Genomic DNA, 26,580 nt, shown 5'->3' on the forward strand with positions numbered 1-26,580 from the left:
AAAGACAGAGGCCCAGGCCACTCCTGTCCTAACACATTGGGAGGGCTTTCACACTGGTCACATGGAAAGACAGACACCTTGTGACAAAGAGCATCATATTAGACTAACGTACCATAGTGAAAAGCCAACTCTTTTCAAATAGTCATGGAGAGGATTTTGGAACCTAACAATGACAGTTCATTTGGCTTAGTTTATGGATAGAGTGAGAGAAACCCTTTATACATTAATGTATGGAACAAACTACTGAATGCAAAATGCGAAAGTGAGATCTAATGTAACACAGGAGAAGGTATTGTAGATCATATGGAGTGAGGAAGGCAGGTATACTAACTGAGCTGGAGTGAAGGGCATTTCTCCACCTCCCTCTGTGCACAAGCCCAGCTAATTAAGCAGATGCCATAATGCAGTAATCAGGAACACAATAGAGGGAAACTGGAGAATTAATTCATAGACTTGAGTCATAACTGCTCAACATGCTTAATAACTTCTCCACCAACATAGGCAGATGGGAATGCAGACCAGAAATGTCTGTCTGTCTGTTTGTCTGTCTGTCTGCACGCATGCAGCTGAGGACACAGTGTAACCTGGTGAGATCTTTTTCTCATTATTTTTCCAGAAAAAGAGCAATCAGCCGTCTTGCACAGAACCTGATTGTCTCCCTCTGTAAATCAATCCAGGAGCTGCAATTAAAAGGTACTCTTATGTGGTGTAATTGATGTCTTGCTAATCCTTTATTTGCACACCTGCCGGTGAGTCTGGATGTTTTAGGAATTTCTAATTAATGCACATTCCACACTTAATGTATTTGTTAGCAAATTATGTCGCTGGTCTGCTTTCTGCTGGAGTAAAGTGCTTCCAGAATGTCACACATTGCCCAGAATCTGAGGTACAGCCAGCCACATAAGCAGAGAGGAAATTGAAGACCAGGGTTGTGCTGAATAGGAGTTGTGTGCATCCTGCAGAAACTGGAAAGTTCAGTTAACATGTGTTCCCCACGTCCAGCTGGAAATGCCACAGCTATGCAGGTGGAGGAGAAACATTAGAAGTTTATGATCATTTGGCAATTGTTCTCTGCCTTTCCCATAACCTTGACAGACAGTTCCGGTCACACCCTCATGTATACCCCTAACACACAGTGCTCTCTGTGTGCACCTGTAAAAACCTCCAGCATGTTAATTACTGCCATTAAAAGCCTTACCTCCTTTATTATGATTACACTGATTGCTCCATTGGGGTGTTGCACCGACCAGACACGGACCAGCTCTATGCCTTGTGACTCAGTGTGCAGAGTGGGTCTTAGTTCTGGGTTTGTGTTGAGGTATCACGTTTGTTTATCTGACACTTGATTGTGTGAATGTTTGGGGAGCACAGGTTTTATGTCATCTGTATGTACAGTACTGTTGTCACGGTAGGAACTAGAAAGTGAGGCTATATGCTATAACGTGTTCCAGACTTGTTAAGTCTGTTAATTACAGGAGTGGTGTTCACTCTGAGCTGAGAGCTGACACTATCAAAACATGTGATGTCATTGTGGCACAGTAATCCAAGACTGAGGGCCAGATTTGAAAACTCAAAAGGAATCTATTTTTTAACACTGTACATTTAGAATATAGGTCTACAAAAAATATGAATACATAGCATTTTATTTGGCAAGTTTTTAATACATGCCTTTACAGCAAAAAGAAAGAAAAAAGAAAGACGGATGTTTGCTCTCTTTAATTACCTGTGTCCTTTTAACTTTTGAAAAACATTGTTAAAGGTTTTTGCGGTAAGTAACATTAAAAGGTCCATTTAGAGAAACTTAGAAGTTTGTTTTATATATTTTTTCTTACCCAAGGTGTTAGACATGCTAAAAATGACATTTCAATATGCTCAAAGACCCCAACTGGTTTCCTCACAATTTTTTCTCAGGATGAATGAAGCGAATTGCTTTAAATGGCAGAAACGCTGCAAAGCAGGTCTCCTGTGGCTCTGAGCCCATAGAAACAAGAATTACCACCAACCGATGAAAATCAAAAGTAGTATGACAAAGGATAGTGTCACCTAAGTAGCAATCCCTTAATTGCAATGCCTTTGTACATAAAAGCTATTCAGATCTGTTGAATATGCTCCGCTCTCTTTTAATACCCCATATGTTCAAGGCAAGCTTAGCTTTTACTCATAATTCTCTCTTAAAGTGGACAGTGCCTTATTTTAGGTCTTAAACATTGCATCCTATGCAATGTCTCAAATGTTTTGTTACTTTCTGATACAGTTTCAAGTTATTTTTTGCTAATTCAGTATTAACTAATAAAACTATATCATTCCAGTATACCACATTGTATATACAATTCTATTTCATAATAAGATGTATAACAAAGTCTTGAGTTTTGCTCCTTGTCTTCTCCCCTCAGATAAAGTGACGGTGCCACCAACCTAAATTGGTTATTGCAGCTCCACATCTAGTTAGAATAAACTCAAATGCAATGAGTATTTATTATCTAATTTGTTATTTGCTGGTGCATTTCATTTCCCAGCCAATTCACACTCATAATCAGATGGCAATTAGCGAGGCATGATTCAGTGGGTGCAGACTCTCTCTCGCTCTCTCTCTGCGTTCTCATCCAAACACTGCTTCTTTCATGACACCTGCACGCTCAGTACAACAACACAGTCTGGAGAAGTCATTATTTTATTCCAAATAAAATCTTATTTAGTTCATTTGAAACAGCATTTCTAATTCCATCAGCACTCTTTGCAAAATGTAATAAAACGTCCTTTTTTTCTCCACTGCTTTTTAAAAAATATTTTTTTTCCCCTCGCAAGGCTTTTTTACAGCTCTGTGATTTGAGAGATAATAATGATATCAACACATGGGCCAGCCTCCTCAAACAACTTTGGTTTTGGTATACAAACAAAAAAAACTCACTAAGAACATTTAAGAATCTTTAATTCACACTAGTAATAAAATTGCATTACATTTCATAAAATAAATGTTCCAGTTTATATATACAGAGAAAACAGACTGTACATACCCTCCAAGGAAACGTTCCCGAAAGGGGAAAAGAATAAACAAACCCAAAACAAACGTCACAAAAACATACAAGCAATACAGTGCTCAGCTAAGCAGGCACAACTGTACATCAAAACTTGTAACTGCTCAGTGTTGGGGTGGGAAGGGGAGGGGCAAAAAGTAGTACATTTACAATAGAGTCCTTATGGACTGATAAAGGGCTATTTAAAAAGTATTGCAGGCAAGCAGACAGACGCTCCTCTTCCCAAGTGCAGCAGAACATCCATGGCATCATGTGTAAGTACGGCGGGCCGAGGGTTCCTGGTCGCTGCCACTGGGCCCGGCTATTGAACCTGCGTCTCAAAGCTGCCATTCAGCTGGCCCTCCTCATAGTCCATCTGACACAGAATCATGTTGTTCTTAAGGAAAAACTTGTCCCCCACACAAAACCTGCCAGCCAGGAAAACACAAAGGCAAAGCATTAATAAAAAGGAGGACAACGTGGGGAGACAAAGGAGATTAGTAGAGGACAATATGACAGTTATTTGTGTTGACAGGCTGATGATGATAGCATTGCTCTAGGAGAAGAATGTGGTTGATTGAGATCAGCTGTTAAAGGCGATGGCCATTGCTGCTCTCTGGGCTTTGATTGTACCCGTTTGGCGACGTCGCTTGTTTGCAAATGCCATTGTTCCTTGTGTATGATTCAAAGGCCCCTCTGATGGTCACTGAAGGTGTGGCTTCAAATACAAGTAGATAAAAAATATATAATTTCAAAACGTGTGGACAAATGGACTGGCACCCAATGAAAGAACCCCCCCCCCCCCCCCCCCCCCCCCCCCCTAGTGGTTAGAGCGTTGGACTAGTAACCGAAAGGTTGCAAGTTCGAATCCCCGAGCTGACAAGGTACAAATCTGTCATTCTGCCCCTGAACAGGCAGTTAACCCACTGTTCCTAGGCCGTCATTGAAAATAAGAATTTGTTCTTAACTGACTTGCCTAGTAAAATAAAGGTAAAATTAAAAAAATTAAAAATAACAAATTATTATTTACAATGACGGCCTACCGGGGAACAGTGGGTTAACTGCCTTATTCAAGGGCATCCTTTTAAATGGCAGTGCTTATGTACTGTACGACACACAGCTTCATAGACAGAATGAGTGAAGATAAGAACAGCCGTACTGATGGCAGGGCTGCTTATCAGGCTGGGCTACACAGTAATGTGTTGGGCAGGCTGAGGGCTGGCAGAGGGGCAATGGCTGTGGTATCAGTGAGCCAGTAAAGCCTGGCCCCATGAGTGGCTGCAGCCAGCATTCCCATACCCCAGCCAGGTGCTCACCATGGTTACTGACTCATCCCTGTGAAAGGTTAATGTGCCTGTGCTGTATGGATGGAGAGGGTCACAATACCCCATGATTAGCAGAGTGTTCTCTGTGTGGCACTGTTATGGGATTGTTGCATTGTATTGTGAGGAGAGTATGTATGGATGTAATAGTGTAGAGCTCAAAAGTGAGGAGCGGTCAGGACCTAGGATGGAGTGAGCAAGGCTTTGGCCCATGTGGGTCACTAAGGTGTCTAGTTAACATAGTTAACATTCCTGGACTGAATAGCATACAGTATTTATATTTTTAAAAATCTGTTTAATTCCACTACCCTGTAGTGTGGTACCCAAACTTGTAAGGCATGTTCCCGTAGAGTGGCCTCTTGGAGGTGTATTGTTGTGGCTTAAAGTGAACCTTTCAACTAAAGCATTGTGAGTGTTGGCATTGGTCTGGCAGCTGTATCACTTGATACATGAACTAATTTTGTTCCCCTCAAGTTTATAATTCCAGTTGTTTCTAGTCACAAAACACAAACAAGGACAAACTAATGGCAGGGTCAACATATGAATGAACAATGTTGCTAATGCAATGCAACACGCATGTGCTTTCAAAATGGGAAGACAGACAACAAAAATCTGTATTTACACAGACAGTCTGGGTTTAGTTTTACTGACCCCAAAACAGATCTGTTGCACCTCAAGAGGCAGTTTTTTTTGTTAAATGGCTAACTAGTTTGAGCTAATGGCCATTTCAGAACAGCATTACATATTTCAAAAAGGCAGTCTCACGACACAGTTGTGAGCTCTCGCTCTCCTTACCTCTGGTTACAAAGCTGACAGGCAAAACAGTCCAAATGGTAAACATTATCTCTGGCTCTCATCACCATTTCAAAGGCTGGGATCAGTTTACTGCAGGCAGCGCAGTTCCCTGTTGTACCAAAAAGCCTGGAAGAGAGAGAGAATACAAACAGAGATTAACGTACCTTTCTTAGCCTTCATGCAACAGAGGAGCGAACAAAAAGTAAAGCCAAGAAGAAAAAAAAAACAGAAAGAACGGTGAAAAACAGACAAATCCGAAAACATCCCATTTAATTCACAAATCTATCTTGGCACACACTTGGTATTTTTTGTTAATGAGGGCTACAAACCTAGATGTTAATTCTTTGCTAATGATCTAATTAAAATGATCACATGGTTCTAATCCCCTTCTTCAAAGCATTTCTCCTAGCACATAGCGAAAGCAATAAAAACAGATCTGAGGCAACCAATTGAACTGTTGAAAGTTTTCAAATTTTAAAACCAAAGTACCTAATGAGACTTGCTCCAACCAAAGCCAGCTGGATTTTACACAAGAGGCTAAATTCTATAATGTAGTCAAACGTTCAAAAGATTCCTGTTGCAAGGATACTGCCTCGATCCCCCTCTGTTTCATTCAGAGACTGCCTGGGAGAATGGCGGGGAGACCTTGGAGAGGTAACTAGATGTTCGGCAGTACACTGAACAGACGCACAACTCACATTTCACTGCTGTTTGTTTAAGCTTATTAGATAGGAGGCAAACGATGAAGGTCACAAGCAGAGCAAGAGGCACTGGTGTAGATCTTTCTCCTCAAAGCAAAGCAAAGGCAACTCCACTCCGGAGCCTGCAGCCCCCAGTCACATTTACATTTTCCAAGCGCCTGGCCTTATGTTTAATTTGAAGATTTTGAATCACAGATAGACTTGCACATTCTGCAGGCAGGAAAAGGGGACAGCGCCACAGCTTTGCGAAAGGGGATCAGGCAGGCGATGGCAGATTAACATACTGTCAGTGGCAAACACGTTCCCAAAGTTGTGGGCTCAGGAGACTCAGGTGGAGAGAATAGTCAAAGGATGGTTCCCCTCTCCATATTAGTCTCTGTCGGTTGCTCTCCCCTTGTCACAGAAAACATATCCCTCCAGCAGACCCAGGGTCTAATTAGAGCACACTGCCCCAGAGGAGAGGACTGCTGCTGGTGCCTTAGACTAGGAGAAAGAGAGCGAGACAGAGCTGTTTGGTTCTAATAGATACGAAGTGTTGAACAAAGTCATTGTTCGAACTGGTTACTGTTCCAGTAAAGTGTGTTGATATAGACCTCTGGAACGCTGAGCTTTCCATGCCACCCGGACAAGGTGCTGCTGCTCAAACCCACTTGGTGAAATGATTGTCAGGCTTTTAGATTTATTAATGATATATTAGTGATTTCTTTCCTCTTTAAAAAAACAGATGAAAAGGACCCAATATTCTATTCTGGATTGATTCTGTTAATATCAGCATCAGCATCAGTTCTAGCTCAAACTAAACCAGGCTGTTATCATCTCTGTGGTCTGACTCTGACCTAGTCTGTCCTTCTGTGTGTGTGTGCTGACCTGCTACTTGACTGGCCCTGTGAATATGGATGCTTTATTAGATGCAGTATTGTATGCTTCCCAGGGGACATGTCAGTGATGTAAAGCCATCATGAAGGTTATGTTTCAGTGTTATGGCAGTGTGGGCCCTGGGCTCTGTGGTTGATATAGGGACAGCAGCGCACTTTGAGTAATAGACAGAGACACTATGCTGACCATTTAGTGGGAGGGCACTGTGGAATAGGGACTACAAAGACCAGCATGCATAGCACTAGGGAGAGCTGAGTGGGAATGAGGATCACAACACCTTAATTGCGATTCACCATACAGTAGAGATTTGAGTTCTTTTAAGAATGATTACAAATCATAAGACTATTTTGTTCTGAATTCCCACATATTGTAATGGCATACTGTGCTGTGTGACTGGTACAATCATAGTGCAGTAGCTCATGATGCAGTTACATTTTGTCTGTTAGGATTAAGAAAAGTCAATATCCTCACAACTGGTACACTAATTATTTCGACATATATACAATTTGTTGTCCCATTGAAGTGGAGAATGAATGCTGTGGAACATTTGAGGGCAGAATACATTGCCCCTCACTACAGACCGCTGCCAATCCTACTTTGTTAAGAAGTCAATTTTTTAGGCAGGGTTTGAAGCACAGAAAGGGCCCAGCTTAAAATAGTGGTTAATTTAAGTGGATTAGAAGGTTACAAGTACTCTTTTGGAAGGTCACCCTCAAACTGAGACAATGGGATGGATTTTGAAGCTATATAATGTAAGATAAAGTGAAACCAGCCATTACCATGGTGAGGCCGGTTAGTGGGACTTTCCAGTGAGGGTGCTGAAGGACTTTCATAGTTGTGAAATGAACTGTCACAGCATATCTATTCAATCCATACTGTCTACAGTAACATAGCATAGTGTGCTTGTAGAATTTAAATGTTAACTGAAATTTTAAACATGATCTTCAACAGAATGCCATAAAAAAATGAATAGGCATTACCAAAAAAAGCAGATTTAGCATGCCGTGAACTGTTCACTGCCAAGATTGAGAAAAAATATATAAACACTGCAGCGTTGAGAGAAAACAAAATAGTTTATACTGGAAGTCATTTTCCTCCACTGATATTGGCTGGTTGAAACAAAATGAACTGCCATTAAAGTTAAAGAGCCTCTCCTCCATTGTTCCACTCCTTCAGTTATTGTGTGATTTAGCGTGGATCTGGAGAGACAGCTGTGCTTTCTTTAGCTGTTTGAACTTGCTGCTTCGCTAACTTCAGACTCTCCCCCTGCATGCCGGCATCATCTGCATGTCTTCTGTTTCATTAAGATTGGACTTGAGCTCTTCAAGTCTTCTACTCTGCTCTAAGCTCTGAGATTCACTGCTCCATTTACAGTTTGTCTGATTTCATAGAAAGGAGAGCTACTGTATTAATGCACGTAAGGCGTGTTTTGACCTTCCTCAACAGTTGTGTCTTTGAAGGTGTAAAGCTTGCTATAATATATATTTCAAAATGTTGCCAGAAAATGTTTTCTACTTTATTTGAGGAAAGAAGTAACTGTCTTATTATAGTTTTTATTGAATTTTTTATCTCCAGTGGGTGGCAGAGACGTTTGACATACATTAATACATCCACAGATAATAGGATGTTTTAATTACAGTTTAATATCTACTTCCATTGCAGTGCTGACGGTACTGCGCAACTTACAATGTCCATTAGCTTGGGAAAAAAAGTGCTTTAAACTTCAAATAAAGGCACTCTACTTTGATAAAAAGATGACTGATACAGTATGTTCCCCTTAAAATATTTGTCAGTTAGAAGATAAAACGATGTCAGGCTTGGGGTTCGGGCGATCAAAAGCATGACTGGCTTGTCAACCTTCTTTGGCGAGGTCGCCAGATCCCGAGTCCCAGACAAAAATGAAACACCTAATTAATCTATTGTTCTGCGTGATAATGAAAGTGTGGTAAAACTGCTAATAAACCAACCCAGCCTTTTACAACAGAGGGAATAGAATGTCAAGTGGATTCAGAAACTTCTGATCTGAGGTTTTAGAAGACGCTGCTGGCAGGCCAGCCAGGGGAGAGCGGGGGGCTGGGGGGGGTGCACAAGATGTTACCGGTGCTACTGAGCTCCTGAAGGACGAACACAGACGGAGCTCCTATAATAATTAATGTGCGCATGGCAGGGCTCCAAACCCAGGGAAATAAAGTGTGTTTGATCCACCCTGGCTGCATGTCCCTAATGAACTGCAGCTCCATACAGGAGGATTCCACTTCATTAATGGAGGTGAGGGGAAGCGTTCCTCTCTCCGTGCAGGACGGGGGCTCTGTGAGGGGATTACGAGGCCGTATGGAGCCTGCGTCACCTACTTTAAAACTATAAGCTCTAAAACTGTCTCTTCCCTCGCTGCTGAGAAAGGGAATGTTTTTAATTTGTTCCATAATAGAATTCATCTCAAACATCTCCAGCCATTAAGTGGCATGCATTTGTCTCAGGCTGAAGAGCAGACGAGTGGGCTGTATTTCATTAGGCCATCATGGCCCAGGCAGAAACACAGAAAGCCCATCTCTCCCTCGCCTCTCCTGCTTTATGTTTCGCTCCCTTGCTTCTTCCCTCTCACTCTAGCCCCCTCTGCCCCTCATTTTCTTCCCTCCTCTCTCACCGCTCTGCCCTAGTCTTGCTTTGAGTTTGCTTTCTGCAGAGCTGCCTGTCAGGCCAGTTAGCCCATAGGAACACATTTTCATCAGGGAGCTGATGTCCACGATAAGGCCTTCATAATGAGGGAGAAATCAATCAGATAGAGGGAGGGAGAAGCCGGCCCTTTTAGGGAATCATATTTAACCATGTCAAAAGCGCCACTCTCGGCTTAATAATGTTTGCCTTCTCTTGTCATTTGCTCCTTTTATTATGACCTCATCTGCACCATCTGCCCCTTCCGGGTGCAGCAGCAGTCTTAGTAAAACCTCTCTCACTGCATCTTAACAGCATTAACTCTTGGTGGGAGCTGATGGATGGTAATGGCTCCTCTCAACGCCCGGCCCCTAAGCCCCTCTCGGTTGGGACCTGCTGGTAGGGCAGGGTGGGAGAGGGAGGGGAAAGACAGGGAGAGGCCAGGGGCAGCAAGGTCTCTAGGCTGGCCCCCAGGGGATGGTCTCGGGGATAAATGGTAGGATCTCATTCGGAAGCCCCAGGGTATGTGACTTAACGCCCAGGAAATGATCATGTATAATTTAGGAAACAGATGGCAGGGTACAGGGGGAAAATATTGAGCCACAGACACTAAAGTTGAAGCTAGCCTGCCTGGAGTCGTCCCAGAACACAACATGACCCATCTCTACTGTTACTGAAACCAGGTCTGTACCGCGAGGGGAGAGAGTGCTGTGTTCATGTAAACAAGCAACAAAAAAATTGAAACAGAAAAATGTTTTTAAGAGAGCTAAAAACATACAAACGTGGAATTGGAAACTTTCCGCTCTGCCTTCCCAAGGCTTCAGATCAGAGCCTGGGGAGAGTCACGCATGAGCATAATGGGATTCAGGCTTAATTGACACACATCTAGTCAGCATCGATATCCTATAATGAGGAACAAACAGGCGCTTGATCTACCAAAACAGCCTGGGAGGAAATGTCTTCTAAAAGCTCGAGAAAAACACTGGTTCACATACAAATGGACCCAAATAGAGAGCTCTAGTGAGAGGCAGGTTGATAGACATTCATGGTGGTGTTACCCTAGCAGTAGTGAGAGAGCTGACACAGCCCTAGGTGGGGCGTGGCCTTTCTGTTCTATGAGGGGCGACTGACTGTGGCTTCTCTTACCTCAGGTAGTCCCTGCGACAGAGGATGAGGTTGGCTTTCGTGTAGAGGGTGGAGCCCACCTCCCCCAGGCGACAGTCGCAGCAGGCACATTTCAGACAGTCCTCGTGCCAGTATTTGTCCAGGGCCTTGAGCAGGTAGCGGTCTTTAATCTTGCGATTGCAGCCAGCACACCCCTTCTGTTTCCCTTTGGGCTGGACGGAGAGCATCGGCACACCTGTAGCGATAAGGAGACAAACGCTGCGGCGTGATTCACTGCCCAGGAACACCAGTGACTTTTCCTGTTCTCTTTTCGATAAGGCTGCTGCTGCAGCGTCTGGAGGCAGCAGAGCCTCACGAGAGAGAGAGGGCCACAGTGCACTGCCTCTGCTCATATGCATTAACATGAACACTCTTCCGTTCAGATAGGCACACAGATCACATTGGACTACAGTCACACCAGGTAAACCACACTAGGCAGGCAGGCCTACTGATTATTTGAAGCTGTACTCGTAACAGAGTCACAGACAGACCTCATATTGCTTAGCGTGGTATTTACAGCATGCTGTATATTATGTTAGTCACCTACCATTTCATCAGCGCTCATTGCTCTGAACTGTCCACAGCTGTAAAAGCTTCTCATGGGCTTTGTTTGGTACAGATTTACATTAACCTTTTAAAACGCCTCTGACCACAAGAACGCTGCTCGCAGACCCCAGTGAGATATGTTATGGCCTAAGTGCCTCTCAGCGCGCACTCACACAGACACACACCACGCTCGCTCGCTGCATTACAGCCTTTCCTTCTTTTACACTTATCTGTACTCATGTGTCAGCAACGAGCGAGCCTGAGTAACTAAACCCGCAAATTGCCCCGCTGTCACGCAGGTCCCCTTTAAGTGTGCCTTTTAGCCTCCTAAAGGACAAATAAAGTCCATTTAATAACTGCACTAAACACTAATAGTCTATGTGTGGTTGACATTTGTGTTTGGACTAAAAGCCCCCCTCAGGCCACTACTGGTACAGAGGCAGTGGCAGGCGGCACCCCTCCATAGCACTAACAGGTCTGCCACAGCTGAAAGCACAGGACAACAGCTCTTAAGACACTCTCACACACTGAGCTATTGATCTGTCTAATAGAACACACGACGGCCACCGCTCGCCTCTCTGCTTTCAAAACACATTTCTCTCAAAAACCGGACGCAGCCTGCGTCACAGGGAGGGAGGACGGCCATCGCTTTGTATGTGGGTGCCTATAAAACGGCAAATGCCCGATGTTTTAAAGACATGGTGTGCTGGGAGGCTTTCTTTGAATTTCATAGCTTTTTCCCACTGTAGCATTTATATAACTTTAGTACATTTTCTAGATGTTTTGTCTTTATCCTCAGAGGTGTGATCTGTTGTTGAGGTGTTGTGTTCTAGTAAAAGACAGTTGCTATTGACCTACAGTATATTTGTCAGAGAGATGGCAGTTACAGGAGAGTAGTGCTCTAATGTGTGTGTTGATGTCCTCTAGTTGTGTTTGGATGTCAGTGGTGTTGGGCAGCCACCCTGTAGTTTCACTGGAACCATAGTAGTTATTTCCATGATAAACAGAGCCTCTGCTGGTAGCTAGGCAGTTGTATCACCCAATGCCCCTGATTCTCCTCTAAACATGTCATTTTCCCCTGCACAAAAACCCCATAGCACCTTGTTCTGCTGAATACCAAAGCACATGTTCCTGTCTCTATTCCTTTGTCTTTCCCTCTGTCTCCCACACACGCCTTATTGGATCCAGATTTGTTCAGCCATTTCTGACCATCAGTAATACTGTGAATGTAATATAATTAGCATCTCTCCTTTTAAAATAAGGGAAAGGGTGAGCTTGTTAGTTAAATTGATGTCTTTGGTTTGTATGTGAATAAGAGCTCTGGTGGTATTCAGCCTTCTTCCCATTTCTTTATCACAAGTGGAAAGGGGAGGCTAATTGGTCCAGCGCTGGTGATGGGAACCATCAATTAGTGTTCTGCCTACCCTCCAGCTCCCTCACCTCCTCCCTCCCCAAAACGGGCCCCTTGAAGCTGGCGCATTAGGATCACAAAACCCGCTATAAATACCAATGTTCTGTGTAAATGAAGCTAAAAAGCTTCAAATTGAAGCCACACTAGCTAAGGGTGGTCTGTTCTACCTGCATCTCATGGCTTGTTAGAGGAGCTCTCTGCAGGTATGCCAACAGTGCTCGCCTGTCAGCCTTCCACAGAACTAAAAACAGTCTTAATGAGGAGAGAGAGTGCTGTGTGTGCGTGTGTGTGGTTTGTGCATGCGCATAGCAAAACAAAATCGGGTTTCCTCAATTCCCTCAGGGATCACCAAAAAATCTTTAATTTGCCTTTTATGACAGCTAATTAGTTATTTTACTCAAAATCTTTGCTTTAAATAAGAGAACTAATTATACACAAAGGTCGTTCCCCACCTCCAGAGAACCACTCATAATTGGTTTAGACCACCGCCCCCCCCACATACCATTTACCCACCCTGTTACATAACATGTGTGTGCTTTACATCAACTCTGCAAAGGAGGGGGTTTAACCCCTTCTGTGGAAGGGCTGTACAGCACGTCCCCTGTTCCAGCCTCTTTGGAGCTCTCCCTATGTTGAGAGAGGCATCCTAAACATCAACGTGGCAATGTTGTATTCCCTAACCCAGACTTGAAACTGCAGTGAGTCTGACACTCCTCCCCACCACCATGTACACAGTGCTCCCTCTATGGGCCTGAGAGTGCTGCCTGAACAGAGGAAAAGCCTCAGATACATTAGGAAGCCAGGATGCTTACTGCACAGATCCTGCTGTCTCAGGGAAGAAACACATGCTTGATGTCATCTACCAAAACAGCCTGTGGAAAATTGCCTCAGAAAACTCCAGTAGTAGCTACACTGCATGTAGCATTTCCTAAACAAAGAGTAGTGACAGAATAAATGATTGTATAAAACAAATGTCATGTCAATTTCCTTAATACCAGGAGAATAGTTTCTTGCACCTGTCACCACACTTAGTACCATGTGAAATCCCTGAATGGAACAGCACCTTCCCAACCTGCCGAGAACAAAAAGTTACATTAGAAAAGGAAACGGCAGCAGCCGAAGAGGCAGCCTCCACTTAATCCAATCCATTTAACAGATACAAGTGCCACTGACCTTCCCGTGTCATTTGGTGTCCCAAAAAACGTAGCTCGCTAGACCATGATTCATATTCCAACAGGGAATGCATTTTTGTATTTTAAAGAGGGATCTTGCCTTGTCAAATATTTTCGCTGAGAAAGAAATTAATTTGCCATTAATACTTGGTGTAAGGTCTGTCATCTCAGTCTTTTTCCACCCCTCTTCTTTTTTAAAGACCTTATCTCTTAAGAATATGTTATGTTGAGCATTGCTCAGTTATGTTTTTTTTCCCTTCATTGAAACGGTCAGACCATGTACTTTCCATTATAGAGATAGAAATCGGATGCTATGTAAGCCCATTTCAAGATCAGTTTTTACCGCTATCTAAAAATAGAATCTATGTGGTAACCCTTTTGATGTATTTAACGTTTTAAAAGGAAAATAAGCTGTTCGGTGCACTCGAGGAAACGTTTTAAAGCATTGAAATACAATTATCACATCTGCATGGCACATCCTCAGATTAGGCAAGGAGTGATGGAGAGAGAGAAAGAGGGGAGGATTTGCCCTCCGATCCCCTTTTCTCCTTCTCCTATCATACATCTGCTTGCATGCTAATCTGTTAAATAAGCACGTCTGAATAGAAATGTGTACAGTACATCACTACCCGGTGGGTGGGGTCACTCTCTGGAATTAAATACATGTGATCAATTAGGTGGAGTGACACCTTGATGTGACGCAGGCTCCCTTGGTTCCTGCAGAGGGAAGGGGATTGAATAGCATCACTCAGGCAGCGTCTTGTCTCTGGGGGAGGCTGGGCTGAGTGGACCTCATCTCTGGGGCCCGTATAATTACTGCTCTCAGCTCACTGCAGTAAATAAGAGACTGGTAACCGCAATGACAGACGCTGAGAGATGCCCAGAGAAATGACATGCTACATTACTAACAACTGCATTCAAGTGAAACAACGGTGTTCATCATCTCCTCTGTGACTCACTGACTCCTCCAGAAGACATCAGACAGACACATTAAATCAGGCACTATGAATCTATACATGGATTCCCGTTTAAGCATTGCTCAATAAGGATATGATAGGCTTTCGAAACCATCTAACAGATCAACTCTGTATGGGAAAATGAACCATGCGCTCTTGGACAGTATTTCAATTCAGTCATTATAATTTAGTGTTTATTACTAGGCATTTATTTCTACTATGTTGAGTGGGCACAATGAAATCCTAGATTCTGGGTTGGTAAAAGCAATGTTCAGTCCTGTTGGTGTAGCCTAACCATTTGAGCTGCTTAACCAGTGGTGGCGTTGCTCAAGTAGAATTTCTGGTGAATATTGCAGTGGCTTGGAAGAGGCTGAAGCCGTAAACCCAGGCTTTTGTGTTCCCTCTCTCACTGTAAACGCTGTGGCCATGGCAATCCAGAATAGAATGTTGTCCCAGACAGGGCCGAGGCAGCCGCCATGGAGGTTAATGGGGATCGCAGGCAGATGTCCTGCCATTGTCTGCATGAATCAGCCCCTTTCAATCAGCTCACATCATTACTGTAATTGAGCCTGTAGACACCAATTCTCCTCTATTGCCAAGACAAAACACAAGACATCTGGTCATAATATCAGCTGGAATATAGGCCAGCTGAAAGGAGACAAATGAGTGCATTCAAAATGATAAGCATAATCAAGACTTTGTAGAATTCATATTTCCCTCCGCAGTTGGAGCATATCGCTCCAAGACAGAATAAACACATGCAGTAGTTCACAGGCCAATGCAGTCAATGACACATGGTTTTATATTCAGCATGTTTTAGACTAGTCCTGTGGGTTCTGTCTGGGTGTGATCTCTTACAGTATACTACAGTACAGCCACATTTACAGACGGTTGTGTTGTGAATGCTTGGGTCTGTGAGAAGTGCTTGCTGGGCTTGCATGCTCTGATTATGACATAATTAACAGCCCCGGTAAGTGGGGTAGAGCAGGGCCTGGTGCCGATGAGGAGGGGACTGTTCATTAACGAGATGCACTCTGGCAAACTTTGCAGCTTGCTGCGGCTAATAAGCCCCGGTGAAACGGAGCCCAGTCGTCCCTTGCATTGACCCTGGCCCTGCCCGGGATAAGGGAGAGTTTTGTCTCCTGAAATAATTGCTCTTTTCACGTTACAAGTGTCCTGACCCCCGTGGTCGGCAGCCACTTTCCCCACCATAATTACTCCTGATCCGCTCCAAATGAGGCGACCGCATTAGGGCTGCAATAACACTGGCCCAGCTTCAAGCACGGTGTGGGGAGTCTCAGTAGAGCGGCCTGGAACAGGGCTGCCTTTTCTCCAGGCCGCCGGTCATTTCCATCACGTCAGAGGTGCATTTCTTACACTTGAAGTCAGCATGGGCCCTTTTCTGTGGAGGCAGGGATGCTTACAGCACGATTTGTTAGCTCCTGGTGGCCCCAACTCACTGTGGTTTGGCTGCAGAAACAATCCCAATTAACAGATAACTTCATTAGGGTGTTTTTTCCCCACACTTTCACCCCCTATTATTTTAAATGTATTCACATGGGGTTAATTAAAATAAATGTATCACAGAGATATGCAACAGCTTTCTAATTATATTCATTACTGCTTATTTTGAGACGAGAAACCGGCAGGGTTTCCAAGTTATTAGAGAAGCCAACTTGTTCCAACACTTGGTTGTTCACGAGCATGGTGAGATTACAGCTTTGGAAGGTGAGCTGTCGACAGCCCTCACACAAAAGAGAGCGAGAATAAAATAAAGAAACGCCCATCGCTCCTAACCCTCGTTATGCAGGGTTAGCTCCAAGAACTTCTGAAGAAGAATGATCAGGGGAACAATTGGAGAGAGAGCGAAGAGGGGGAGGTGTCTGGCCTTGTATCTAGCCAATAAACTGTTAGGCCGGTTCTGTTGAGGGCCTGCAGTGTCAGTTTGTTTTTAGTGCTTAGTTAGTAGCAGGCTCAGAGAGCTAGCCTAACTCAACCTCTAGAAGCTACCTTGATACACTACCTCTGAAAGGCAGCAGGTAGCCTAGTGGTAAGAGCATTGGACCAGTAACTGAAAGGTCGCTGGTTTGAATCCCTAAGCTGGCAAGGTTGAAAAATATGTTGTTCTGCACTTGAGCAAGGCAGTTAACCCCCAACAACTGCTCCCCAGGTGATGCTGATGACATGGATGTTGATTAAGGCAGCCCGCCCACACCTCTCTGATTCAGAGGGGTTGGGTTAAATGCAGAAGACACATTTTGGTTGAATGCATTCAGTTGTGCAACTGACTAGGTATCCTCCTTTTCCCGATTAGCCTGCTGCTAAATCAACCTCTTTTAGCATGCTAACTCACCCTCTGTTAGCAGATTCAGAGAACTAGCCTAACTCAATGTAAGTTAATCTGTTAACTGAGCCTCTTTCAGGCTAGCTCTGAGCCAACTACTTCACCACAGTTCCATTAGGGTGACTGCCAGCGAAGCTGTCAATAACCCGGATAATGAATGCATCTTCATATGTGTGAATTCAATTCATTTTTTCACCGATTGCATTAGCATTTGAATAAGGCGATAAATCCATCTATTCTCCAACCAGATCTTTTCAGAGTTTGATAAAGGGGACAATCGTATCTGCCACTTCATGATTCCTGGCAAAATGTAACCATTAGTACTGTCACAGATGCTTTCCGCCATCCGGCACGGAATAATGCCCAAACACATTTTAGCCCACATTAAAAATGCATCCAGGAGGCATAAATGTAGCCTCTAAAGTTTGTGTCACTCCCAAGGTCAGGAAGTGATGTATGAAATCCCCACTCCCCTGCAATTACAGCACACTTATTATTTCAAAGGATATGCCAGGAGACAGGTGTGCCATTCAGGGTCCGCGGTGAGTCGAAAATGGAGGGAAAAAATAACCACACACTGTGGTGAGCCATGAGGGGCGTTTAATGTTGAATAATGCGAATACGCCACAGGGGGCAGTTGTTTGGGGGAACAGGCCTCCAACGTCACATTTAGGTAGCACTCTCTCCTACACCATGGTTCTGTCTCCTTATGGGGTCAATAATGCGGCAGGTTGGATGCACGGCAGGAGAGTAGGGCCTCAAAGGTCCCTGGATCTGGGGTTGTATGGGGAACCAAGCCAGGGTGGTCGCCATTGACAGTTCACACACTGATGATGGGGTTTGCATTAGGCAGGGCCCTTGACCTACTGCGGTGGTGTGTTTGCAGGCTTGTAATGCTGTAGGAGTTATTGAGTCAAGATATTAGCTTCTCCAGATGTCTTTGTAATAGGCAATGTTGTTTCATCAAAGTCAACATCTTAGATGTGTTACGCCTGCCATTCTGGTCTTTATTCTTCAATGCCATTTTTAAAGTCCTAGCACAACTCTTGGGTTAAATGAAATGGCTATTCCATTATTGGGTTGACTAGTCCAGGGGAATCTGTCACATGTTGGTGTGATGGGGACAGAAAAGCCTTGCCTGCAAGAGGGGATGGGTGTGTGCGCGAGCATGCGTATGCATGTATCCGTGTATGTGTGTGTACGTGAATGGACGCAGGGGGTTATTATGTTCCACACTCAGTTACCAATTTCAATTAAAGCCGACCACAATAGTAAGTGTGCATGGATCTCAGCTGCCACTCGCGTCTAATGGATCAAACTGTGGTTGTGTAGGCAAACTCATTGTCAGCCATGATTAAATCCTCAATTTCAATACCCGCTGCCCAATCTCAACGCTTTCAGGAGGGGAAAATAAACCTGCAATCACAGCCTTTAATTAGTTATTCAACATTTGATTTATTGAAGGTCAACCAATCGGAGATTGTTGGTTCTCAGCAAGTTGCCTCTCATTTAATGGACAGCACTCTATACTGTTTGCTATTTGTCTATGTTGTGTTTTAAGTGGCATTGCCCTCCATTTCTATGTAGACTGGTGTACTGTAGAGTTTATGTGCTTGACCTGAATACATTTATGTGACATTTGTTGGCCAACAATAGTCACTTATAGGCTTTACATTTAAAACGATTAGTATCACAGCCTTTATTTGAGAGTACTTGAAAGTGAAAAATCTTTAGTTGCCGGAACAGCAAATAAAAGGATATCTGCCTTTAAGATCTTAAGTACTTCTGTTGGAAGTGGTTGTTCTTTAGCCTGTCCTCTACTCACTGCATGCCTCCTCCTTATCCTTCAGAATTTACCTCAAATGTGAGGCAGCCAAAAGTGCTGCACATCTTTCATTATGAAAATGGTATCAGTACAGCAACACCTTTAAAGGAGCACGTCTGAAGGGTTACCGTTTTCAGAAGCTAAAATGTCCCAAAACATTAAAGCACCTCCCTCATCAGAATGCCAAATTGAACTCACATCCTCAACTGAGAAGCAGTACCTGAGCCATAATTGAGTCACCACACATGCGAACACCAACACACACTCCACCCAGGGTTCAATAATCCCAAGCAGCTTCCTAGGAAAACTGAGATCTCCCTGGAAGAGAGAAATACATTTGAGTTAATGAGTGCCTCCAAAGGCCTCCACCCCTACTGAGCAAAACACACACACACTTCCATATACAGCAAGTAAACAACATGAACCAATACGTATCAGGGGACTATTTCAGGAGGGATTATACAAGGTCTTGCAGTTAATAGGCATAACGGCAGATCAATTTGTTTCAAAATGGAAACGTGCATGCACAAACAGACTGGTACAATTATGCCGCAGTATTCAATTCCCACATAAATTATTCTTTACAGCGATCACTAGCTCATTTAAACATTCAACAAAACAGCATTCCTTTTGTATGTCTAAATATCTTTCAAATCCTATTTCGAATCCTTTTCACTGCATTGTGAACTAACAACTTGTTACTGTAAAGTCCAGGGGGGGGAGAGAGATTGTTGCAGTGACAATACAAGACAACATTTACCAGTAAACTTAACACACAAAACCAATGTATTGGTAACATATCACAAGCTTCACGAACAAACTCTTTTAGAGCCTAATTTAAATGTAAAAAACAAGATCATATCGGCGCTGCCTTTTCAAAGTTAAATAGTGCCTGAAATGAACACTGCAGAATGACCAAGTGAAACCAGAGAGAGGATGGGAAGGGAGATGAGGCAAATAGGTCAATAAATACATGTGAGAAGAGCTGTAATGTCATGGAGACTAGTGTAACAACCGGCTTTAGCATGGCAGAGAGATGTGTGTTTTCCTAATGAAGTATGCATGCGTCTCAATCTGTGTATCTGTGCAAGAGCAGTCCACCTCAGACGAGGCATCTCAGCCTTGCAGTGAGAAGTGAGTGGTTCCTGCTATAACCAGACGAGTCAGGAGAATAGTATATACTTTTAAGACCAGAGAAAGTCAATTAAAAACCACCAACTGTAAAATCATCAATATGGAACTGTATAGCCTCTCTCAGTAGAGCATACACAGCATGTCCTATTAGGCCCCTGCTGCAGGGCTACTTGAGACACCATCACGGAGATTTCAAAAGACCACAATGTGAAGCAGAATAACACTACTTGTGTATGAATCAAAGGTCAGTAAGGTTATGGGTGTGAGTCAGAGAGAGACTGTTCTAATGCATGTATGACTGGGGCATTACCTCGGAACAATGAGCGTGTCTGCATTACCTCGGTCTTAGAATTAGGATTTACAATACCGGAATGGACATGAACCTTCTTATGATGGGATAAAGGTCAACCATTTTGGTAAGGGAATTGGTCAACCATGGTTTGCCAGCGCTGTGATAAGATTGTGTAAAATAATGAATTTATCTGCACTGTATGTTTGTTAGCTAGCAAGCCAGCTATCCAGTTTTAGAGGAATGATTCCATACATTTCTCAAATTAACTGCCATTATGCCAACATTCCATTCAAACAATGCAGTCAGTCAATCCACAGCCATACACTGGTTGAAATCAGTTGATGATGGGACATAGACAAGATGTAAATGCAACAAGTACTGATATTGTATAATATAATAGCCTTCACAGCTATCCAGGAAAACTAAAATAAAGATAACTATGGTCTATTACTATTTACACTTGAGTGTACAAAACATTAGGAACACCTGCTTTTTCCATGACAGACTGACAAGGTGAATCCAGGTGAAAGCTATGATCCCTTATTGATGTCACTTGTTAAATACACTTCAAATCAGTGTAGATGAAGGGGAGGAGACAGATTACATTTTTAAGACTTGGAGACAATTCAGACATGGATTGTGTATGTGTGCCATTCAGAGGGTGAATGGGCAAGACAAAACATTTAAGTGCTTTTGGTAGGTGCCAGGCGCACCGGTTTGAGTGTGTCAAGAACTGCAGAGCTGCTGGGTTTTTCACGCTCAACAGTTTCCTGTGTGTATCAAGAATGTTCACCACCCAGAGGATATCCAGCCAACTTGACACAACTGTGGGAAGCATTGGAGTCAACATAGACCAGCATCCCAGTGGAATGTTTTCACACCTTGTAGAGTCCATGCCCCGACAAATTGAGGCTGTTGAGGGCAAAAGGGTGTGCAATGCACTATTAGGAAGGTGTTCCTAATGTTTTGTATACTGTATTTTAGAGGTTATTTTTTTAACAGAAATGTGGTATAAAACCCATACAAACTTCATAATTATATGACAATATTTTAGGTTGACAATAATTACATTACACAACTTCTGATACATCACGCCTTACATTTATTTTCCCGCATAAGTAAAATCTGGATTATGCTTCTACTGGCTTTCATTCCAATTAGACTGGTTTGGATTTCTCCCTGATCAATATGGCTGTCATTTTCACCCCATCCTGGAACTTATGACATAGAGATCCTATTAAATTACTAGAAGGGGCTATGTCTGAATGCTGAGCATGTCTGCATTCATCTCAGGTCTCAAGGTGAGAGATAAGGTTGTTTTGAGATGTCATAAAAGTTGGTCTAAAATGATCCTTCATCTAAAAGGTTTTCTATGTAATGTTGGAGTAGGCAGTAGGCATCCTTGGAGCTTTAGAGAATTCCGTGTTTACTGACATCATTTTGCACCCCCCCACCAAGCACTATTTTGAATAAAACAGGTGGATGTTGTGAAGTGCAGGTTGAGAAGAATTTCTAATGACAACGGAAACAGAGTCTTTGTCAGTCTTTCTCCCATGATGCATAGGGAAAATGGATCTTAGATGTGAGAAGTTGTAAAATAACGTGAGAGCATGTGGCCTCTGGATATGATAAAAGGATGCTCGAAGAGCTCAGGAGTGCATCATTGAGTTAGTGTGCCTCTCTGATGAGAGCAGCCATTTGCACCAGAGGAAGGTGGGTACACTAGTATCTTGCTTACATGTGTCTCTCAGTCCACTGAAATGATGGGAAATGATATGCATCTTCTACAGTCACTGATGTGAAACACTCAATTCTGATAGGGATCTGGTTTGGGGTGGGATACATCATTGGGTCTGGTGAGAACTGTGTGTATGCAAGATCATAGTAGATCACACTGAATCAAGCACTCATTGTTTAAAATGGTGAAATTAATTTACTGATGGTAAATGGTGAAATCAAATTCAGCATGTTGGATGTGAATATTTCTGTTGAAGTGTCATGTTGCATATTGAACAGACCGAGAGAACAGTTATAGCAGTGTATGCATAGAGCGTAGAGGGCACAAGTAGTGAGTGAGAGGTGTGAATGTGTGGTGTGTTTTCCATGCCTATGTCACATTGGAGTTCATACATTATAATTGAGTTATAACTGTTGTATGAATGATATTATATCCCTTTGTAAACTGTACATGGCCTGTTTGTCCATATGAGCCATTGCAAAACATGTCTTCCATTAGTGATAATAACGAATCATTCAGGTTTACAATAGTAGAATGGCAAGACATTTGACCAAGCAAGGTTTACCAGACAGTTGTCCACTGATACGTCAGTGATATCCCCACTGGACTGGGAAGATATTCAAGTGAAAGAAGAGATGTGTTCCAATAAGGAAACAGGGGGCATGATAAACCATCTTAATAACTAGATGTGACCACACAATATGAAATGTTGAAATAACTTGTAACATTGTTTAGAGCCCAGGGCAAAGGATACCGATGCAATTTCAATATTTGAAATTGGCAAGTTTAATTTAGAGTAAGAACAAGCCAATAAGCTGAGAAAATAGGAAATATAAGAGAGAAAATTACATTTGAGAAAAAATAAGCAAAACGACTTAAGAAATGTATGAAAGTAATCTCCAACTGGAAATTAGAAATCAAACCGCAGAAAGGGAATAACAGAAAAGAAATATTACTGTCCACTTTCTAAATCAATATGACATAGCTACAAGACAGAATTACCATGGTAACTCCGGTAAAGAATGAAGCAATTCTTATTATTTCAAAATAAAAATCAGTGCCTGAAGCCCAAGTTTTATTACAGTAGCCGACAGATCACGTCTCTGTATTCATTTGAAAAACATTGCTTTATGAATGTACACATTTCATTGGACAGGCTTCTCACGGGGTCGGAAATTAAAGTGCAAAGGTAACCAAGAATTTATCATCAGGTTTTAGGATTGGAGGTTCTCTTCAGCCCAGGTTCTTAGAAAGCCCAGTGGTGCGAATGATCAGCCAAAGACATGTCTACAATGAGGACCCAATTATTTCTGCTGCAGCCGATAGTTCCTAATACCTTGAAGGAAAGAAAATGGCTGAATTGCTTTTTTCCACTAGAATTAGAAGTCAATTGGGAACTTTATATTAGAGGGCAAAAATAAAATGTTCACCTGGAATATTTGGGGAAGGTGGTGCCATTCATTTCTAGAGACATCCATATTAAGTCATTTCAGGATGTGGTGCTTCCACACTACATATCTTCAGAATACCAGATGTACTATATTTTCAGACTGGGTTAATCTGTCAATACAGTTTTATGGGGAGGGGGGGGGGGGGGTATAGTTAGCTAGGAACAGAATGTCTGAGGAGGACAGAAAGCCTAGTTGATATTCATGACCCACTTGGTATACATGTTAGTGATATGAGCAGGTGGTTCCAGTCCATCACTGTTTTTACATTTAATGCCAACACACACACACACACGGTAAAGACCTTTAATCCAATCAATTCCATTACAACGCTAAGTAACCCGTTATTACACTGGAGCTGGATGCCAATGTGAAGTTGAGCCTTGTAGTAGGTCAAACATGAATGTAAAATGTGTGAGTGTTTAAAAATAGGTGGAGAGGGAATTGATTTGTATCCTACTTTCTCAAAAGAGATTTCAAAAGTTGGATTAGCTTTTCTCTAGAAGAGAGAGAGCTGTCTGGTTATTTCCCTAGATCGTTGTGAGGCATCAGACCTCCTAGAGACTTCACACATATTCACAAGTTCAGCACTGTTAAAGCCAAAGTGTTTCAATAAAACTTAGGTTGTCAGTCAACATCTGTGTTCTTTTTTTCCCTAAGACAAAATGCCCTCATGAGAATAAGTCTCCAATTTATGTGATTCAAGGCAAAAAAACAAGATCTTAAAAGCTGCATGGTGGTCTAATCACATTACTGTAGGCTAATATATGCAGAATTTAAAAAGTATGCTGAACTGCCAAGTAGCCCACACACACTTGCCTCTTATGCACAGTAGGCTAAATGGCTTTATGTTTAGTATGGACACTGTAAAATGCAGGCAATGTCTCTGAGCCAATGGATCACTAACAGCCTGCTCTAGCTATGGGAAGCCCCCCCCCCCCCCCTATCCCTACCAAAATGCCAGCGCAGTTTGTCGGCCCCAGCAAGCAAAGGGTGAAGCTTTTAGGCAATGAGCAGCAGGTGATCTCAGCTTTTCTGCAAGTCCTAATGCTCCTAAAAGCCACTCTCCCTGGTTCTGTAATTGGGCATCAGTAGTTAATGTAGTATTGACTGCATTACATGCTCCTGTGCATCCTTTCCCACTAATGCCATTTGCATCACCTTGTACATTTACCATATTGCTTAGCCAATAGCTGTTAAAAGCATCTGAATCATGAATCATATAGGGAACTTTTAGTAAGACAGACATCAAAAGGAGACAATTTACAGTTGAGTTAATCTGGGTACATTAGCACAACATGGATTCAGCTAGACAGACCAATTTATGTTTCTACTGCAATCCCTTTATTGGTTTTTAGATGGGTAAGTGAAAGGATGCTCGGCTAAGAGATATGAAATATCAATTTTCAAACATAAATAATGGGTCGCAAATGCAAGCCATTACTTTTGGGGGGAAAGCCTCTGGCTAAAACCAAATGTGTGATGACAGTATTCTCTGAGATATGACAAGAATAGCCTATTTTAGGTCCTAGAAGGCTGTGAGGGAAGGTATTAAGTAGCCTACCTATTAAGAATACAGACCTCACCATAGATCAGCTACACAAGTGATATAAGTGCTATCCAAAGTCGTTTTTTCTACACAAACTGATGACAGAAGTTAAGTGATCCAGTTTCACAACAGTTTCTTCCAAGTTTGAGGTTTTTGGTTAGCTTAATCTTTTTGTATGCATTCTATGAAATATACTACTAAATATCAACTTATAGACAAAATAGGACGCCAAGAGAGACAGGTTTGTTCTAAAGTAAAATTGTATGGGATTACTTGCTCATTAACCTACATAGCCCATTTCAAAATAGACAGGTATTGCATTAGGAAAGGAAACTGCCATCCCTATTGCATGGTGCTACCCATAATTTGCAATCAAGTTAAAAAGCACTCGAATTGCATCTCCCATCCTGTGCTGATGTCAAAGAGCTGCTTCGGTAACTTCAGAGGATGCGAGGAGCACTTTAGGCAGAGGGAAAGCGGGACCATGTTACAGCCGCGTTGTGCTGTTACGGTTGAAATGCCCATCACGTGAACAGTCATTTATAAACATAAAGCTCCAAATTGCAGAATACGTGTAGTCTGTGAATAAATAGGCGTATGTGTATGTGCGTGCTGAGGACTTCTAATGGATGTTGAAGTAAAATAGCAAGGTTCTTCACGACAAAAAAACGCAAATAATTATCACCGGGTATCCAAATAAAGTCTACGAGACGTGTCTTTCGTAGACGGAGAATGTGGGTTAATTCATATCCTGAGGTAGGCTAGGTTATCTACTTAGTACAAAAACAAACACTTTTCCAATGAGACATCCAGATGAAATACCCATCGTCGGGGGTGCTACTCACTCTCTTCCTTGTCCAACACCATCGTCCTGAGGAACGAGGAGTCCGGGTCCAGACGATCCGTTCTCGGCTCCAGCAGTCTTCACCAGTCGGTGTGCGCAAGGCTTCTCTTAGAAATTAGCTTTGAAACAGCGACCGAATCGTCCTTATGTGTTCAGCAAGCTGAAATTTCACGAACGCTTGGCTTGTATCTGCGTTAGTAACGGAAACCTTTGTAACATGAACAAACGTTTGAATGTTATTCTAGGCAATTGATAATATAATGTATCCGTGAAAGAAAGAGCGGTGCCCGCGCTCAGTTTGTTCTTGCTAAACACAGAAAATTGCCTCTCCGGACTAAACTGCAACTGCAATTTACACCCGTAAAACAATGTTGGTTGGTCTTCGTAAATTCCATACGCAAACAAAGAATGGAAAGCAGTAAAATCTACTGAATCTGTAACTGTACTCGTATCAAACGCTTAGACTAGACGACAGAGAAATTCTCCCCCCGTTCTCATTTGCTCCGAAACTGTAACTATATTCAAGAAATCCAATTCCAGACCTGACAACTGCTAAAAGCATACTCACACTGCCTTTCTTTCCAATTTATGTGCTGCGCCCGCTCCTGCTACGAATAAAGTGCGCGCAGTTCCCAGAGACCCTCAGATTCCCCTGTTAATTAAATCAATTCATTATGCTCAGATCTGATTAGCAGCCCTTCCCCCCTCTTTGAATCAATTATTCAATACACAAACATAATTGCTTGTGCCAGAGGTGTCTAAGTATTAGCTTATTTAACTCCAAGGACACTAATTAC

At 42.7% G+C, this 26,580-nt stretch overlaps 1 protein-coding gene across 1 annotated transcript; it reads right to left on the minus strand.

Annotated features, from left to right (window-relative positions):
- Window positions 1-2,770: 2,770 nt before the first annotated feature.
- Window positions 2,771-26,580, minus strand: LOC139412221 (rhombotin-1). Its single transcript, XM_071159048.1, has 4 exons — window positions 25,785-26,580; window positions 10,507-10,720; window positions 5,132-5,257; window positions 2,771-3,442 (listed from the first exon to the last, which is right to left on the minus strand). Exons 1-4 carry the CDS (start codon window positions 25,804-25,806, stop codon window positions 3,337-3,339), a joined length of 468 nt encoding a protein of 155 aa, XP_071015149.1. The 5' UTR covers window positions 25,807-26,580; the 3' UTR covers window positions 2,771-3,336.

This window comes from Oncorhynchus clarkii, chromosome 6 (assembly GCF_045791955.1).
Source record: "Oncorhynchus clarkii lewisi isolate Uvic-CL-2024 chromosome 6, UVic_Ocla_1.0, whole genome shotgun sequence".
Classification (NCBI taxonomy): Eukaryota; Metazoa; Chordata; class Actinopteri; order Salmoniformes; family Salmonidae; genus Oncorhynchus; species Oncorhynchus clarkii.

Coding starts and splice junctions, on each gene's coding strand:
- LOC139412221 (XM_071159048.1), bottom strand. CDS start 25,806: ATGGTGTTGGACAAGGAAGAGA. Junction 10,721..25,784: donor GGTGTTGGACAAGGAAGAGA/GTGAGTAGCACC, acceptor TTATCGCTACAG/GTGTGCCGATGCTCTCCGTC. Junction 5,258..10,506: donor TGTCGCAGGGACTACCTGAG/GTAAGAGAAGCC, acceptor TCTCTCTTCCAG/GCTTTTTGGTACAACAGGGA.